The sequence below is a fragment of the Osmerus mordax genome, chromosome 5 (genome assembly GCF_038355195.1).
Source record: "Osmerus mordax isolate fOsmMor3 chromosome 5, fOsmMor3.pri, whole genome shotgun sequence".
In the NCBI taxonomy this organism is placed as follows: domain Eukaryota; kingdom Metazoa; phylum Chordata; class Actinopteri; order Osmeriformes; family Osmeridae; genus Osmerus; species Osmerus mordax.
This window is the reverse complement of record NC_090054.1, coordinates 517,858-537,439: the sequence shown is the minus strand read 5'-3', so window position 1 is coordinate 537,439 and position 19,582 is coordinate 517,858. Positions and strand designations below refer to the sequence as shown.

Here is a 19,582-nt window from a genome sequence, read left to right as displayed (position 1 = left end):
GTGGTCAGACTGGATCGTACATTTGACCCGCTGGAGATCACGCGCAGCCGCCGCTGCGTCTGCTCGGTAGGTGGCGGCAGTGCACGCACAAACAACACTCGAGGATCGAGGATTGTTTGGTGAAATGTGATGCTCGCGCCCCCGAAACCCATTCGCTTTTTACCGTGACCGCACTTATCACCGTGAGCCGAGCAATCACTTTCTCAGATTGTCAGCATGTAGAGCAGCGAACCGTTATCTAGTCTACCAAGCTGTTATATGATTCAAATCCTCAGTCTACCTTAAACATGCTCGATGTTTAAGACTTCAAAAACTAGTTAAACCGTAGTTTAGATTTTAAATATATAGGCCCATAAATAAATAATAAAGCCCCGGAACTGTGACAGCGGGCTTTCTTCGTCTCTTCAAGTTTCACCGAGGAGTTGTGGAGGATGCAGGGAAGGATGGCCGGGCGTCTGGACATACAGAAGGGCGTTTTGAACTTTTTATGCGCGTGTTTGTCTCTTACTGTAGTTACCTCCTACAACATTGACTTGGAACATCCCATAGTGTTCCGTGGACCGAACTCCAGTTTTTTCGGATATTCAGTTTTGGAGCATTATCATGACAATACACGTTGGTGAGTCCTGAGATCAGTAATGTAACTGATTATTAGACAATTAATGTGGAAATGATTTCTTAATCAATAACTCACCGCCCAAATAAATTAAATGACTTGCGCAATTGTCCGAAAAGGACTTTTAACTTCGAACCTTAGGTCTTTTTTGCCAAGCTTCGGACCAGCTGTTGTATGATAATTATTATCGTAAAAGGATATACCCTTCGAAAATAACCCAAATTCTTTAAGGGAAGAGTAAAATTAAATAATAATTTAATTGTGAACTTTAATGGACAGTTTATCAATTGTGACTTATCAGACGAAATAACAGTGAAAATGAAAAAGCTTAATTTAGCTTAAAAACAGGTTTAGCTGCACTGCGTGGGCCTACCAGTTTTTCCTGTCAGCTCCCACCGTGGGTTAGGGTGTGCAGCCTGCATGGTGAGGCTGACGTCCGTGTTGCAGGGTGCTGGTGGGAGCTCCCAGAGCCAGCTCGGCCTACAGCAGCGCGGTCCACACCCCAGGAGCCCTGTTCAAGTGTCGGGTCCACAGCAACCCGGGTCGCCGCTGCACGGAGATGGACCTCGGCCGAGGTTAGTGGACACACACACACCCTCACACATACACACACACACCCTCACACATACACTCACCCACCCTCACACACACACATACACCCTTACACACACACTCATCCTCACACATACACACACACACTCATCCTCACACATACACGCACACACCCTCACACATACACACACACACCCTCACACACATACACACACACACACACTCAAACATACACACACACACCCTCACACATACACACATCCTCACAAACACATACCCTCAAACAGAAACTTGGGCTGTGCTGCCCCGGCAACGATCAGACAAGCAGTGCTGACCACATGCACACATGCTCGGGCAACTTCATGGGGCTTAGAGGGTGTCTGATCAGGCAGACCATCCCATGGACACACACTATTTCACACGCACTACCATACACACTCAGTTACACACGTGCACTCACACACTACAACTCCTCTGTGTGAGGGTCAGGGTTGTGTGAGGTTGTGTGAGGGTCAGGGTTGTGTGAGGTTGTGTGAGGGTCAGGGTTGTGTGAGGTTGTGTGAGGGTCAGGGTTGTGTGAGGTTGTGTGAGGGTCAGGGTTGTGTGAGGTTGTGTGAGGGTTAGGGTTTGTGACATTGACCATGAAACACTGAACTGCTGTTCTTCTATTTTTCAATCAAACAAAAATGTATGGAGAAAAACTACTTGGTGAGCAAGTCTAGAAATATTTTGATAGATATGATTAATGTTTCAGATAATATTTTCCGAGCCATCCAGCCAAAACCTTCTAGACAGTTCCAGTTCCTTTTTTGTGGCGGTGAAGTGAGGGTTCTGTGGTTTCAACATAGCCCCACCCCCTGCTGCCGTCTTCAGGATCACAGTGTCACAGAGAAGATTATTGAGATTTTGATAGATTGCATATTATTACGGTGTTACACTATTATTTTATAGAAATGGCTCTGATAGGGAGATGAAGAGAGAACATAGAGCACCAACACAGACAAACACAGAGAACACTGAGCACCAACACAGAGAACACAGAGAACATAGAGCACCAACACAAAGAACACAGAGAACACAGAGCACCAACACAGACAAACACAGAGAACACAGAGAACATATAGCACCAACACAAAGAACACAGAGAACACAGAGCACCAACACAAAGAACACAGAGAACACAGAGAACACAGAGAACACAGAAAACATAGAGAACGCAGAGAACACAGAAAACACAGAGAACATAGAGAACACAGAGAACACAGAAAACATTGAGAACACCGAGAATACAGAGCACCAACATAGAGAACACAGAGAACACAAAGCACCAACACAGAGAACACAGAACACTGAGCACCAAAATAAAGAAGATTGAGCACCAACACAAAGAACACTGACAACACAGAGAATACATGAAAATGAACACATCAATGAGCGGGACATATCTGAGAACATATCTGCAATATTGTTCATGAGCCTTTTTCTCGTGTGTGTGTGTGTTTGTGTGTATGCGTATGCATTTGTGTGTGCTTGTACAAGTGTATGTGTATGTGCTTGTTTGTATGTGTCTGTTTGCATGTGTATGCATGTGTGTTTGTGTGCATGTGTGTGTATGCATCTCTGTGTGTGCAGGTGGCAGGCCCAGGGAGTCCTGTGGGAAGACCTGCCAGGGAGACAGAGACGACGAGTGGATGGGGGTCAGTCTGGCTCGGCAGGACAAACCCAACGGCAAGATTTTGGTGAGTCCTGAACCCCCCACCTTAGAACCTCTGAACTTTAGAAGGTCAGTAGGGAGGCTTTGGGGGAGTGCAGGGGAGATGCTGGGGGAGGGCTTAGAATAACACACACACACACAAAATTCAGTCCAGAGGGGTTATATCATGAAACATGCATGTTTATATACAGTAGAATGTTCTGGAATGTTCTGGAATTTTCTAGAAGTCTGTGGCTCCTCTGGCCATGGTCACACTGCTGTTCACATCCCAGAGCTGATTGGTCCAGAGGACCGGCCCTGATGACATCATTGAGTGTTCCAGTCCTCCAGTGGAGGACTGTGAGATACACACACCCACCCCTTCACCCCCCTTCCAACCAACGAGGGTCAACGGTTGAGAGGCCTATACTCCAGATATTCTGGTGTGGCCTGGTCCTGGTCCTAACCCTGATTGTGGTCTTGATCTTTTCTGGAGCCAGATGAATAAAAATAGACCTAGTCTTAGACTTAAATGTAACTTTAAGTCCGACTTGCCATAGACACTTCAATTGACCTGTTGCATAAAGCTTTACGATCAGTGACTAACGTTAAACTGACTTAGATAGCCTGTTGTGATTTGCATTATGGGTAAAATAAGACACTTTAAGAAAAAAGAAAAGATGGCGGACAAAACAGTGACACTTAACGGAGGAAGATTGATACATTTAAACCTGATGAACACTTAGATCTGTTTGAGGAATACAATACTGAAAAAGTTGTCTTATTAACAAATAGTGTTGCGATTTTAAGGTTTTTAATTTAAACCCAACGCTAGTTCCATTTATCAACAATTCCAACGCAGATGGCTGTTGCTAGCGTCAATAAAGTGAGTTATGTTGTCATCTACTCACTTGTTTAATAAAATGACATTTTAGTGGAAAAGTAGAACCCAGTCAACTTCTTCTGCAGTTATAATTAAAAAACTTAATTCCTTTCGTAATAAATCATGCTAAGATAATGACGTAGCCTGCTAACAGATCGTTGGCATAACAACTAAGCCCTTACCGCAAGGTTTAGCCAGCAGGAGAGGTGGATAACCTTTTACCTCAAATTAAGTCAGTCTTACTATTTATGCAACAGACAGGCATAGGGCCCTATTTTAACGATCTGAAACGCAAGTATCAAACCCGAAACTCAAGTAACTTTGTGGGCGGGACTCAGCGCTGCTGCTATTATACCGGCGGGATAAATGACTCTTGCACCCAATGCAAATCTAAAATGGGTTGGTTAGCTACATTACTACATTAGCTACATTACTCATTGGTGTGGTTTGGGCAATAAACCAATCAGAGCGTCATCTCACATTCCCTTTAAGAGCAGGCACGCTTGTTCCATGGCGGATTGATATTATAATGGCGAATTTGCCAGGCGCACGCCAGGAGCGGTTCACAGCCGAGGAAACAGACGTTCTCGTCAGGGCCGTAAAAGATAGAGAAGTGACATTATATGGGGATGGGAGAAGAAACCCACCCAAATTAGCTTCGGTTAAACAGGCGTGGGAGGAAATTTGCCACAATTGTTACAAATCAAGTTCACATACATAGAGATTTCTCATGAAAATCTTTTTAATCATTGACATGAAAGAAATGTAACACAGCCATACAATAAATCAAAAAAATGTAATGTAACTTCGCAGGAAGAAGACCCTGGCCTCGCCAGCAGTGCGCACAGGCCAAGCATGCGCTCTTAAAATAGCATCTGAATAACGCGCCACTGACTTTAGACTACGTTTTTCCTGGTCTGTGGCAGAATTGTTTTCTGACACTGCAAAATAGCACCAGGGAACGTTTGCGCTGGAACACACTTCCTCTTTTCGCTGAACCGTAAATTAGGGAAGTTCATTCCCTAATTTACCAACGTGCGTCTGTGGAGGAAAAAGTCCGCTGTGCGTCGAGTGCAAAATAGGAATGATGCATGTGTCGGTGTACAAAGTCAATTGCGCTGGGTGCAAGATAGGGCCCTTAGTTTGACTAGTCTAACCTGACAGCTTACAGTCTAAGGCTGAGACTAGTCTTAAACTAAGTTTATGCAACTGGCCCCTGGTCTGGTCCCGGTCTAGTCTTGGTCTGGATTCGTCCTGGTTCTGGTTCTGGTTTTGTATGGATGTTTGGGAGCTCAGATGTTGTGAATTCTTGTCTTTCACCACATATGAAAACATAAAAACATAAACTGATGTTTATGAAGCTGGCCTACATTCACACCACAGACCAGAACAGGGTTGTGTGTATCAAATTTGGCTTTGGCTCCATGGAGACATAGTGACTCCAGCTCACATAGAAAGAATGGTCTTATGCTCTGTGTGTGTTTGTGTGTGTGTGTGTGTGTGTGTGTGTGTGTGTGTGTGTGTGTAAGCCAGGCTTGTCATCTGCTCTTAGTACATGAGGTTAAACAATCAACAGGGACAAGGATGGCCATTAGTGTGTTTACGAGGTCATAACTATGTGTTACCATGTTTCTCTGTGACCATGTCTCTCTTTCTCTGTGTGACCATGTCTCTCTGAGACCATGTCTCTCTGTGACCATGTCTCTCTGTGACCATATCTCTCTCTCTCTGTGACCATGTCTCTCTGTGACCATATCTCTCTCTCTCTGTGACCATATCTCTCTCTCTCTGTGACCATGTCTCTGTGTGACCATGTCTCTCTGTCTGTGTGACCATGTCTCTCTCTGTGTGACCATGTTTTTCTGTCTGTGTGACCATGTCTCTGTGTGACCATGTCTCTCTCTCTGTGTGACCATGTCTCTCTCTCTGTGTGACCATGTCTATCTGTGACCATGTCTCTCTCTCTCTCTCTGTGACCATGTCTATCTGTGACCATGTCTCTCTGTGACCATGTCTCTGTGTGACCATAGCTCTCTCTCTCTGTGACCATATCTCTCTCTCTCTGTGACCATGTCTCTCTGTGACCATATCTCTCTCTCTCTCTGTGACCATATCTCTCTCTCTCTGTGACCATGTCTCTGTGTGACCATGTCTCTCTGTCTGTGTGACCATGTCTCTCTCTGTGTGACCATGTCTCTCTGTCTGTGTGACCATGTCTCTCTCTCTGTGTGACCATGTCTCTCTCTCTGTGTGACCATGTCTCTCTGTCTGTGTGACCATGTCTCTGTGTGACCATGTCTCTCTCTCTGTGTGACCATGTCTCTCTCTCTGTGTGACCATGTCTATCTGTGACCATGTCTCTCTCTCTCTCTCTCTCTGTGACCATGTCTATCTGTGACCATGTCTCTCTCTCTCTCTGTGACCATGTCTATCTGTGACCATGTCTTTCTCTCTGTGACCATGTCTCAGTTCAGTTCAGTATGCTTTATTGGCATGACAGTTTGGGTTGAGCAGTATTGCCAAAGCAGTCCATATTGAATGGACATTTTAACATATATATATCATAACAATTAACAAGGAGCCTAACAATAATAATATGGCAAAACAACAGTAGCATAGTAAGTTGGGGACTGTAGAAAAGTAACAGATAAATGCATGTTAAGATGACAGAAGACAAAAAGTTTAACAGTCATACAAGGTTGATTCACTGTCCATCAGGTTGTGACATTGAGATACATATCTAGCGGAAAGGCTTGCAGTAGGCCCTTTGCCCAGAGATATCCTTAATTTCTCATTTATGTCAAGTTCTGTGTAGTTTAAATTAAATGTTTACATTTTTCCAGATATTGGTTTCTTATACTTTTATACTTGTAACATTTAAGTAGGAAATGTTTTTCTGTTTCAATTTCCCCTGATGTACAGTGCCCACAGATTCTATGCTCTTTAGGTAACCATGTTTTTTTATGTCTTCCTTTTTCGGGGTGTGTTCACTCATTCTGTATTTTGTGAGCAGCTGTCTTTGCTTTATGTCCTTGACAATATATAGATATTCAGCCATTTCCTAGTTTCTGTTTAGGCCCCGATAGCAATCTAATTTGTATTGTGTCTTGGTTTCTTTTTCCCAGTGTTCTAGGTAGGAGTTTTTGTTTTCTGTTGTGATTAGTTTTATTCTGTTTGGTGTTAGTAAAGAGGAAGGAGGTGTGCCGGGCGGTACCTGGTTTGTTAGTCTCATAACCAGCTGGCACAGGGGGCTCCTCTCAGGGTTACCTTCATGGACTGCAAGGGCTTTACAGTGGAGGGTTTCCCTCAGGACTGGATTTTAAATGGGTGTAAAATGTTAATGATCTTTTCTGGATTTCTAATGTTAGTGGGAATTGTCCTAATTCTGCACGACATGCGTTTGTGGGGGGTTTTCTTTGTATATTTAATATATTTCAACAGAAATCAGCATGTAGAGTCTCTATTGGGTGCTTTTCCCAATTGTTGAAGTCTAGATGGCTGGAAGCTACCAGAGGCTGCCATTTGTAGGCCTAGGTTTGTATAACTCATTGTGTGTTCTATAGTTTTGTTTTCCCGGTGTGAATATGTGCCTCTTTTCCTGACATTTAGGCTTTTTTTGTGTGACCATGATTTTAGTCTTTTTTGTATTGACTTCCATGGCCCAATTTTGGCAGTATTCTTCCAGTAAAGCTAGTTGCTGTTGTAGCCCTTCTTTTGTGGGTGACATCAGAACCAGATCATCTGCGTAACACAGGGATTTGATTTCTGTGTCATGGAGAGGGAGGCCGGGTGCAGTTGATTGTTCGAGGGTCTCTGCTAGTTGATTGACAAGATATGAAATATAGTGGGGCTTAGGTTACAACCCTGGCGGACACCCCTCTTTTGAGAGAAAATATTAGTGTGTTGGTTTCCAATTTTAATACTGCATTTGATGCGTAAGTACATAGATTTAATGATCTCAAATGTCTTCCCTCCAATGCCACATTGAAGTAGTCTTTAATAGAGTCCCTCATGCCAGATGGAATCAAAGGCTTTTCTAAAGTCCACAAAACAGGTAAACATTTTGCAATTTTTCGTTTGATTTACATTTATGTAGGGTGTAAATGTGGTCCGTGGTGCGATATTTTGGAAGGAACCCAATTAGATTTTTGCTGAGTGTACTATGTTCATTAAGGAAGTTTACAAATCTGTTGTTTAGGATGCTACAGAATAACTTCCCCAGATTACTGCTCACACAGATACCTCTGTAGTTGTTGGTCACATTTGTCTCCACTCTTGTAAATAGGTGTTATAATGCCTTGATTCCAAATGCTAGGAAAGTGTCCAGATTTGAGTATTATATTGAATAACTTGAGTACTCCTGTCTGCATTTTTGGAGAGATACTTTTCAGCATTTCATTTCTAATGCGGTCGGGACCACAGGCCTTTTTGGCTTCAAGGGACTGGATCTTTGTTACCTATTATTCCTTTGTAATCTGGAAATCAAGTGGGTTTTGATTGTTCTTAATGGTTGCTTCTAGTTTTCTTAGTTGTTTGATTGTTAGATTTTGGTTTTGGTTTATACTTTCTAGTAGGATTTCTTCGTATAGGCTTTCAAGTGTTTTTTCCAGATTTCCCCATTTTGGATAGGTGGTACCACTGCTCTTGATATTCCACCTTTCCCAGAATTGGTTTTGGTCAATTTACTGTTCTATATAATTAAGTGTTTTCTACATATAATTGAGCTTTTTCTTTTTAATAGTTTGTTTATATTGTTTGAGGATTTCGCAGTACCTCAGGCGTGGGACATTTTTATCACAGAAGCATTTAATTTTGTTGGTAATTTTTGTTGAATTTAAGGCTAATGTGAATTTGTTGGCACTGTCTGTGTCCCATCTGTAGGGCTGGTTAAGTTTGTACAGTTTAGAGGGATCACTCATTGTGCCATTATTGCAATTTGGCTTTTTCAGGAACACATTCATTTGATTGTGGTCTGAGTGGGCTTTGTTGACTTACAGTGAATGCATTGAAGGAGGAGGGGTCCATGTCTGTGACTGCATAGTTTACTACGCTGCTTCGTAGTGTTGAGGAGTATGTGTAACTCCCTAAGGAGTCCCCTCTGACTCTGCCATTTCGGAAGAACAGGCTTAAGGTGTGACAAATATGTATTAATTCCCTCCCACTATTATTTACTCCCCCATCTAGACTATTCCTCTGAGTTAAGCTTGGTGTCATGTAAAGAGGACTCAGGCCAAACACATGGTTGTTGCCCTGCGGGTCTATATGGTCAGGTTAAGTTCCTGTCCTTGCGTTCAGGTCTCCGCACAGCAGCACATTTCTTTGCGACTGGAAATGGCTAATTTCAGTGAGGAGGTAAAAAATATCCTCATTGTAGTGGGGGGATTCTGCAGGGGGGATTAAATTGCACAAATGTATATATCTTTTTCTATGCTGCTAAGTTTTTGTAGTTTTAGCCAAACGTGTGACTTCCCTAGTTTGACTACAGCAATGTGGTTGGCCAGGTTTCCTTTGTACCATACCAGAATTCCACCAGAGTTTCTACCCCGGTGGACAGTGCTCAGTTTTAATGAAGGTACTGAGACTTCATAATATCCAGATGGACAGTAGGTTTCTATGTCTGCATTGCACCATGTTTCTGTTAGGATAAGGATGTCAACATTTTCTATAGATTTTAGGAATTCAGCATCTGTACTCTGCACACGAAAGGCTGAAGAATAAAGGCCCTGAATGTTCCAACAGCTTATGTGAAATGAACTCATTAAATTAGCAAAAAGAACCTTTTTTTCGTGAGACAGGATTTAAATGTAGCTCTGTAGATGGATATATTAAATATAAATAAATACATAAATAATAACAAATAAAATAAGAAAAAAAAAAAAAAAAGAAAAAAAAAAAAAAAAAAAAAAAAAAAAGTTATAAAATAAATAAATAAGAAAATACAAATGAATTAGAGGTAAAAAATTAATATAAAAAAAAATATATATATGCACATAAAAATAAATAAATAATGATATACTGTGTATATATTTTCTTTCTTTTCCCTTTCTCTTTCCCCTCATCCCCTCTCTCCTTATTTTCTTCCTCCCTTTCCTTCTTTACTAATTTGTAAAAATTATTTTTTAACTTCCTTACTTTCTCTCAAAATGTAGATGTGGCTGCTCTCAGTTTGTTGCCAGTCTGCTACATAAGTAGTGGAGCATGTTTTTGATTTCTCCCAGTTCTGATGAGCCCGTGGGTGCAGGTTGGGCGAGGGCAGCAGAGTAACTCCGCTGGCTCAGCTGTTGGGGGGTTCTGGTAGTGGGAGGTGCTCTCTGGCTGGTCCTTATGGTAGCTGGGTGCAGGTTTGAGGAGGAGGTCTGGCTGGTCCTTATGGTAGCTGGGTGCAGGTTTGAGGAGGAGGTCTGGCTGGTCCTTATGGTAGCTGGGTGCAGGTTTGAAGAGGAGGTCTGGCTGGTCCTTATGGCAGCTGGGTGCAGGTTTGAGGAGGAGGTCTGGCTGGTCCTTATGGCAGCTGGGTGCAGGTTTGAGGAGGAGGTCTGGCTGGTCCTTATGGCAGCTGGGTGCAGGTTTTAGGAGGAGGTTGTGGGGCGTGGGTCAGTAGGTGCGCCTCTGCTGTTGTTCTACCAGAGGCTGGGGGATGTATCTGTAGTGTTGGGGAGGGGGCGGTCCATAGTGGCCTCCTCTTCTAGGGCCGAGAGGGGGGGTTCCTAGACTGCGACCCAAGGCAACGTCTTTTAAGGTCTTAGCGAATAACTTTACTCCCTCCCTGTGGAGATGCAGTCCATTGTAGAGGTCCCAGGTGCCGATGGTCTGGTGGTGGGCAAGGTAGATGTTTGGAAAGGCTGCACATCTTCTGCTGATCTCTGTGTTGATGTCGTGGATCACGTGTGGGGGGTTGTCAGTGCGGGGTAGCAGTGTTGATATGACAATCCGTGAGTCAGGAAATTCTCTGCAGGCCTTTTCGGCTACTTTCCTTATTGCTGTAGCTGTGCCGTGGCAAAGGGATTTAAGGTCATTTGTACCAGTATGGATCAGGATGAGTTGTGGGTTCCCAAGAAGGTGATGGTTAAGCAGCTGCAAGGCCTGAACTGTGTTTCTACAGCGTTTGTATAGTACACTTTGTCCAGGAAAGAGTTTGTTGGTGTCAATGTATTTTCCGTTGGAGTCCATCAGGAAAACCACCTCTGTACCTTGCTCCTCTGGAGTGGGGGGGATAGGAGGGTTGAAGGTCTGTTGTGTGGCCTCTTGTGCATGGTTCTCGTCAGGGTTAGGGTCAGGGGACTGTTCGGAGATAACCTCATTGGGTCCTGTTTGTAGGCAGGAGGTAGGGTGGGGGGCAGCATGATGATGGCAGGCCGTGGTGTCTGAGATGGTGGTTTGGATCTGATGGAGTTGATCTTCAAGGAACTGCAGATGACTGATAATTTTGACATCTTCTCTGCATCTTCCTTCTGTTTTGACATCTACCCACAGAGGACTCTGTTCTCTACCTCCAGCTCTTTCAGTGTTCTTCTGAGGTCTGAGATTGTCGTCCGGCTCTCTGTCTGGATTTGCTGGATCTCTTCTTTGAGCTTCTGGATGGAGCTGCTTGATGGTTTAATGAGCCTGGCCTGGGTGAACTCTTTGAATTCAGCAAAGTTCATCTCAAGTAGAGCTAAGCTTTCCATCACTTTTTTGGTGTCACTGGGTGGAGCAGGGTCGATCATGTTAGTGGTGATCTCTGTCACTGGGTCCCCGTAACTGTCAGAGATGAGAGTTCCAGTTTGTTGATTTTCTACCTCTGCTTTTAGAGAAGAACAAACTGTTTCGAAATCGTTCAGGTTGTCCTCAGTTCCCTGTAGGAGGACTGTACCCTTAGTGTAGTATGTACTTTTCAGTACTGGGTTGTCAGTGGCCAGGTTCTCATCTTCACATATTGTGAGTCTGCCACCTCTTCCAATGCCCTCTATTAGTACATGTTGATAGTGTTTACATAAGATTATCTTCCAGGCTTTAAAACATCCAGTGTAGAATATAATATTGTTCTTGGTCCTTCTGTTATTTTGCTGAACATAGTCGGCAAAGAGAGTGGGGGGATGGTCATGTAAAGTATTTTCTTTGTGCTTTTTCCTAGCATTTAGACTTGTACAGTTTGTAGGGTACTTTATCTCTAAGCTAGCTCCTGTGCTGTGCACTGCTACCTGCATTGTTGGTTGTCATGGTAATCAGGTATTGTTTATGGTTCTCTAGCTAGCCAACTGTCAAAGCTAGCAAATATGTTAACGTTTGCTTGTCTGCTTGTTCAATTGCTTGTTATGTAGACCAAGAAAGACCTTTTGACTTTACCAGGTTTCTGTTTGGTTTGTCTTCTTGAGTTCTGTGACAGTATCTTTTGGGTTAGGTTTGTCACTGTTGGTCCAGTAACTAGCTGGTGATGGGTTGATTGTTGACACTTGAATGTTGTTCTCTGCTGGAGATAGTTTCTCTTCTTATTTTAAGATTGGTATATTTTTATACCAGAACTATATAGGAGAAGGTTATGTTGTTTAATTGTAACTTGTTTAACTACATGCTCTTATGGTTCTTCCCTTTGGCACTTACTTTGGTTGTTCACAATGTGTGCTTCATGTTTTAGCTACTCGCGATGTTTTTTGGCTATCTTGTTGTTATGATCAGTGACCTTTGCACTTTGTAAAGCTCTCTCTTGGAAGTCGCTTTGGATAAAAGCGTCTGCTAAATGAATAAATGTAAATGTTATGTCCTTCATATTATTTATGTTTTTAGAGTTATTTACGCTCTCTGTCTCACTTTTTGGTCAATTTTTTAAAGATTTTTAGGAGCTCATTTTTGTTGTGGCTGCTCTCTCTCTCTCTTTCTCTCTCTGTGACCATGTCTCTCTCTCTTTGTGACCATGTCTCTCTCTACTGTGTGACCATGTCTCTCTGTGACCATGTCTCTCTGTCTGTGTGACCATGTCTCTCTCTCTGTGTGACCATGTCTCTCTGTGACCATTTCTCTCTGCGACCATGTCTCTCTGTGTGACCATGTCTCTCTGTGACCATGTCTCTCTGTCTGTGTGACCATGTCTCTCTGTCTGTGTGACCATGTCTCTCTCTCTCTGTGACCATGTCTCTCTGTGACCATGTCTCTCTCTCTTTGTGACCATGCCTCTCTCTACTGTGTGACCATGTCTCTCTCTGTGACCATGTCTCTCTGTGTGACCATGTCTCTCTGTGACCATGTCTCTCTACTGTGTGACCATGTCTCTCTCTGTGTGACCATGTCTGACGTCACTACCTTTAGCAGAATATTAGTTTAGCAGCTCCTTAACTTCTGGGAGATAGCTAGGCTAACTATAGCTTTACTGCAAGGCAGCTGCAGAAACGCCACAAGCAAAGAGGCCAGGGTGATAACTATTTACTCATTTTACTTTGTGATATGAAACACAATTATGAAGTGTAATGTACAATATAAGCTGATATTATCAAGGAAGTACATCTACTTTCGGAAGCATAAGCATCATGGCATTACGCCTGGGACACACTGCCTGCGATCGGCTGCGATCTGCTGCGACGCGCCTGTAAGCGCCTCTTTTTTCTTTCGGCGCCCATGTTATCAAATGGGACCGACCACACTGGCCGCGAAGCGCCGCGATCGCCTGCGATCGTTTCGGCAGCTGGTCGAATTTTTTCGCGAGACGCTTGCAAAATCGGCTGCAGGATGATGAAATACACCATATTAGTTGATATATTTGAATAAAAAAACATGTTATTAAGATTGTACTCCATTAATTGTAGACTACGGTGAACATTTGTAAAGTTATAATTACACAATATTGGTAACGGACGGCCATGTGGTTACCCTGATGAAAACGAATGAAAATAAACGGATTGATCTGTTGAGCTAGCATGCCCGTAGTTGTTTTGTTTCTTGAAACTAACTGAGCTACGACCGTGAAAGTGTTTTTATCCTCGAGAGACATCATGGCTTGCAAACGAACGAAGCATTACCTTTGCTCAGTTTGGATGTAGCTACAAAGGAAAACAAAAATATTTTTACAGTTCCTTCATCTGAGCCTCTGAAGACCCAGTGTCTTAATTTTATTTTCTCTGGAAATGCGCCTACACAACTTCTGTTGTAGGCGCATTTGTTTTGTATGTCTGCGCCAAACACTTCTGCCACGACTGTTTCCTCAACTTGAGCTAATACAAAACTGGCCTTGCTGAAATTAAATTCTGGATCAGTACTATCTCTCCTTCGTCCAGCTACTAACCTCGGACAAGTAAGTTAACTAACGCTATATCATTTTGTAGCTTTACTGTATATGATTACCTAGCTTGCTACCCTTAGAATGTGGCTGTAACATTAGCTCTGCAGCTAACAGCTGAGTTACTGTCGCTAGTGTAAAGGTAGATAGCATCAAGTATGTGTGTGAATAAACATGCTGCAAAGTGATTGTTGTACACTTCTTTGTTATTTGGATAACCGTTCTGCTGTTGGTGTTATGGCGCGCGCGATATCCGCCTTTCCCCTCATTGAAATGACTGAGTGTGTACCTCTGCAAACCAGAGTTATCAGATGAGAATGAGCAAATTCGAGGCATCTTACAGCAACGGGCTACAGCCATTGCGATACATCCATTGTAAACATTAGCGCATGGTGCCGCCCCTCCGCTCCTCATTAGCATTTAAAGCTACAGACACCAAAACAGCACGTTCTGAGGAAAGCTCCTTGTGGGACTGCTAGTAGTGGCTGTAATTCTGCACCAAGGCTGAATTTCGGGAAAGAGACTTATGATACAGTATTAGGGGACCACTAAGGCCTATATAAAAGCATCCAAAAACAGCATGTCATGTCACCTTTAATGCAACAACCAATGGGAAAAAAGCATATCCTGTAATTTTTCACGTGATTCTGCTACAACGTCTTCCGAAAGTTTCGTTCACCTACAGAGCAAACCACTGGAGCACGAGCATCACTTTGAGCACAGTCATGATATCCTGTTTTAATGTTACAACAAATTCACAACTTGTTTGACACAAACAATGACAACTTGACTGCTGTTAGAAAATGTTTCCCAGATAATTAGCATCAGTTTTTCATGAGTGTCTTAACCAACAGTTTTACAGCCTGTTCACTGACAACACCTGCTCAGAACAAGTAGTTCATAGATGTAGCCGGTGTCTATCGGTGAAACTCACTCCTCAGCAGGGATGTAGTGGGGACTAAACGCACGTAAACGCCGTTTACGCACCTCCCGAAATTCGAAAATAGTGTTTATCCACCTCTAAATTGCGGAAATTGCGTTTATCCACCTCTAAATAGCGTTTATGTGCGTTTACGATCTAAGTTCTTTGCGCCTCGTATTCTGCCGTTGGAATAATACGAAATAAATTTGGTGTAATTTTAAAACGCCAAAAACTGAATTTCATATTGTTGAACATATTGTAGCGACCCACGGATTGGTCGCTGTTAACTCGCGCTGTTGGCGCAAAGGATTGTGGGTGGCGCAATTCACATACTTGTTTCATGTTTAATTAATGTTGCATGCATGTTTGAGTTGAGTGTTGTTGTTCTGTCGATTAGGTTTGTCAGTGGATGATGTATCGATGTTAGTAACTATAAGTTGTCGTTGTTGCCATAACTGTGAATTGTATGTGAGTTAATGACTTGTTGTTGGCATTCACATGTGATTGGAGGTGTAGTAATAAAACCTGTAGTCGAGCGGTGTATGGGACACAGGATAAAAAGGTTGTCTTCTCGGCGTCACATCTTTGAGCATCCACTCCATTATAGCCCTCTAGCGCCATTGATACAATATAAACGCTGTAGTCTGAATCATTTCAACTGCGCTGTATATGGTCTGTGACCCTCCAATCAATGCGTTGCGGCTGCGGCGTCAAAACCAATCAGGATCCACGAAGTAGGCCTACTATGTAAACACACGTTGTGGATTAGCCTACCTGTTCGGAATGGATTAATTAGCCATGGATATCAGGCGATTTTTGAAGAGATCACGGATGCCCGCAAAAGGCCTCAAGTACAGAGTAAGATCAATTCACGTTTGTAAACGTTGTTTTGGTTCGCACAACATCGCATTAAGACAGGGACAAACGCTAGCGGCGAGCCTAATAACGTGCTTTCAAATACGATGATGCAGGTACAAGCCAACCTTACTGGTTCCATCTAAATAGGCCTAATGAAACGTAATAATAAATAAATAATAAAATTCATAGTTTAGCCACCTCTAATTTTACCACTACACCACTGTGTGTGACCATATGTCTCTCTCTGTGTGACCATGTCTCTCTCTCTGTTTGACCATGTCTTTCTGTGTGACCATGTCTCTCTCTCTGTGTGACCATGTCTCTCTGTGACCATGTCTCTCTCTCTGTGTGACCATGTCTCTCTCTCTGTGTGACCATGTCTCTCTCTACTGTGTGACCTGGTCAGGGTGTGTGAGTGGAGGCAGTGAGTCTCAGCACCAACTGACATAGGGGACTCTTATCTGGGTTCAGCTCTTGGGTTTGGAGGGCTTTGGAATGGAGGGTGTCTAGAGGGCTGGATTTAAGGTGATTGAAGAAATTTAGTGCTCTCTTTTGGATATTAATTATCATTGGGTATCTGCCTAATTCTGCTCTACATGCATTTGTTGGCGTCTTTCTGTGAACATGTAAGATGTATCTGCAGAATTCTGCATGTAGAGATTCTGTTGGGTGTTTGTCCCAGCGGGTATAGCTATGATGACTGAGTGGACCCCATACTTCACTACCATACAGCGCAATGGGCTGGATCACACTATCAAATATTTTAAGCCAGATTTTAAATCTGGAATTTGCAAATTATAAAATGTTCTTCTAATTGCATTTAGGGTAGGGATGGGCGTGGTTAATCGAATATCCGGATATCGTAAAGTAAGTTAGTAGTCGAATACTTTTTTCGAATACTTATGAGCATAGTTTAATTAAAAAACGTTTTTTTTAATGAAAAACCATTGCGTTGTGGTGTGAATTCTTATAGTTGTGACATTAGAAATGATGAAAACCATCAAAAAAGGTATGCTACGTGACCCTGCGTTCTGCTGCGAGTCTCCTTACATTTCATTTGGCGCTAGAAGAAGCTTAGTTTCCTGGCTAAGCAGTAGGTACCTCGCCGCAACCTCAGTTCCTGCAGAATCGTTTCTACGCCGGCCTGCTAGTATATCGACTCCGTACTCGCCTCTCCCCGTTTATATGCTCATTTTCCTGAATAAAAATGCAGTTGCTAATGCAGTTGTGGCTTATTTTATTTTTTTACCAGTAGCCATGTAGAGCTAGCATAATCGGCTATTTATGTTTACATTGTGTGGTGGAGCACCGTATCCTAGGATTCTGGTTCCAAGTTAATATCAAAGTTAATATGCCATAGTTCTCCATGCGTGTCTTTCGTTTTTATCGAGGATAGCCTACCCAATGTGTTTAATTTTGTCCAATGTATTTTTATTTTTTTATTTACTTTTTAATACACATAATAGCTCAGCGCTATTCCGCCAATTTAAGAGCCTATACGTCTGAAGACGCAGCGTTTTTTCAAGTTCATTGTCTTTTCGTCATGTTGATAAATTGATCTTTCATTTGTTTTCTTTATTCAATCCTTATTTAATCTAATAGCTTAACAGTCCCAATTATTGCCAGAATGTTTGGTGGTTCATGTGTTTACTGTATGCTTTGCGTCATGTCAGTCTAATTACATAACGGAACCGCATTAATAAAAATAGATTATCCGGATATTCGAAAATAATTTCGGATACTATTCGAATAGTGAAATCAGTTCAAATCTCCATCCCTAATTTAGGGCTCTTCGAGGTTTTTCTTTTAGTGCATTCACTGCCATGTTGAAACTCCCTGATGCTGTTATGGTTAAACCAAGATAGTTATAACTCATAGTATGTTCAATTACATGATTTATAATAAACTGGTATTTCTCTTCCTGGCATCTGGGGCGTTTTTGAAATATCATGATATTAGTTTTCTTCATATTTATTTAGCAACAAGTCTCTGAGCAAGAGTCATTGTGATCCTTGAGGAAAATTTATTGCAAGGGCCCAGTTTTGACAGTATTGTTCAACAATGTCCAGCTGTTGTTGTAGTCCTTGTTTGGTTGGAGACAGTAAGATAAGGTCGTCAGCATAAAACAGAGACTTCACCTCTTTGTCCATGAGGGAGAGGCCAGGAGCAGTACATTGATCTAGCTTAACAGCAAGTTCATTTATATATATATTAAATAAAGTTGGACTTAAATTACAGCCCTGACGAACACCCCTTCTTTGAGTGAAGAAATCTGTTTGTTTATCCCCAATTTTGACAGCACATTTATTTTCCAAATACATTGATTTAACCTTTAGTCACACACACAGTATATAATCTTTGTACAGATTTTCAAAATGTGCTCTCAGATGTCACCATTTTTTTGGTTGAAGTTGTTCCACATATAAGTTTTTTTTGCGTTGAAGTTGTTCCACATATCCCAAAATTGATTTTGATTAATTGCGTTCTCAATATCTTCAAGTTTCATCTGGGTATAGTTTTGTTTTTTGTTTCTAATTGTACGTTTATATTTTTTTTAAATGTCATTGTACCTAGTGCGTAGGGCTGGGTTTTTTGGTTGGCAATGTTTTTCATTTGCTATTTTCCTTAGGTCTTTTCAGATGGTTTTACATTCTTGATCAAACCATTTTTCAGTATTTTGCCTTTTAATTGGTTTCCGTCTGTGTTTGAAAAGGTCTGCTTTGATAGCTGCTTTGTGAAATATCATATTTACATTATCAATGGCATTGTTTACACCATCTATGGTTGGGGCGTATTGATTTTGGTCATATTTTGATATGTCACTCATCAGATCAGGTGAGTTCAAGGCCATGATGAACTTGTCTCCACTGTCAGGGGCCCATTTGTATGTAGGATGTAATTTATACAGTTTATTGGGTTCCTTCTTTGTTTCACTCAGTTGACCTGGCAGTTTAAAAAACAGATTGATTTGGTTGTGGTCTGAGAGGGGGGATTGCTGTCTGACAGTGAATGCACTGATAGTGGAGGGGTCCATGTCAGTGATTGCATAGTCTACCACACTAGACCCAAGAGCTGATGAGTATGTGAATCTCCCCAAAGAGTCCCCTCTGAACCTACCATTAACTATGTACAGGCCTAAGGCCCGACAGAGATGCACAACCCCCTTGCCACTTTGATTTATTACAGAGTCAAGGTTGTTCCGGTGGGTGATGGTAGGTGTGGTAAACAGGGGAGACTGACCAGACACATGGTTGTTGCCCTGTGGGTCGATTATGTCAGGTTCGGTTCCTGTCCGTCCATTCAGATCTCCAATTAGGAGCACGTTTCCCTGGGTTTGGAAATATGTAATTTCGGAATGGAGAGTTTCAAAAATGTCTTCTTCAAAGTAAGGAGAATCTATTGGGGGTATATAAATAGCACATAGATATAGATCTCTATCAGTGATGCCCAGGGTTTGATCTAACCTTAACCAGATATAGGATTTACCCAGTTTAACTGGTGAGATATGATGGCAAAGACCTTCTTTATACCACACCAAGATCCCACCCGATGTTCTGCCCTTGCGTATGTTAGTTAGTTTTAAAGAGGGTACCATGACTTCATTGTATCCTGGGGGACAGTGAGTGAACAGATTATTTTGACACCATGTTTCTGTCAGCACAATTATATCAACATCTTTGATAGAGTTCATAAATTCAGGGTTTCCACTCTTCAGTTCAAAGGTTGAGGAGTGAAGACCCTGTATATTCCAACAACTTACATGAAATGAACGCATTTGAAAACAATCAAAATGAACCTGGATAGTGAGACAA

At 42.2% G+C, this 19,582-nt stretch overlaps 1 protein-coding gene across 1 annotated transcript in view; it reads left to right on the top strand.

Moving 5' to 3' along the window:
• The first annotated feature begins 368 nt into the window (after positions 1-368).
• Positions 369-19,582, top strand: part of itga9 (integrin, alpha 9) — a 100,321-nt gene continuing 81,107 nt past the window's right edge. Inside the window, exons 1-3 of the mRNA XM_067235957.1 lie at positions 369-619; positions 1,064-1,191; positions 2,801-2,907. Of these exons, the coding sequence (XP_067092058.1) occupies positions 432-619; positions 1,064-1,191; positions 2,801-2,907 (423 nt within the window). The 5' untranslated portion in view covers positions 369-431. The remainder of the gene's footprint in view (positions 620-1,063; positions 1,192-2,800; positions 2,908-19,582) is intronic.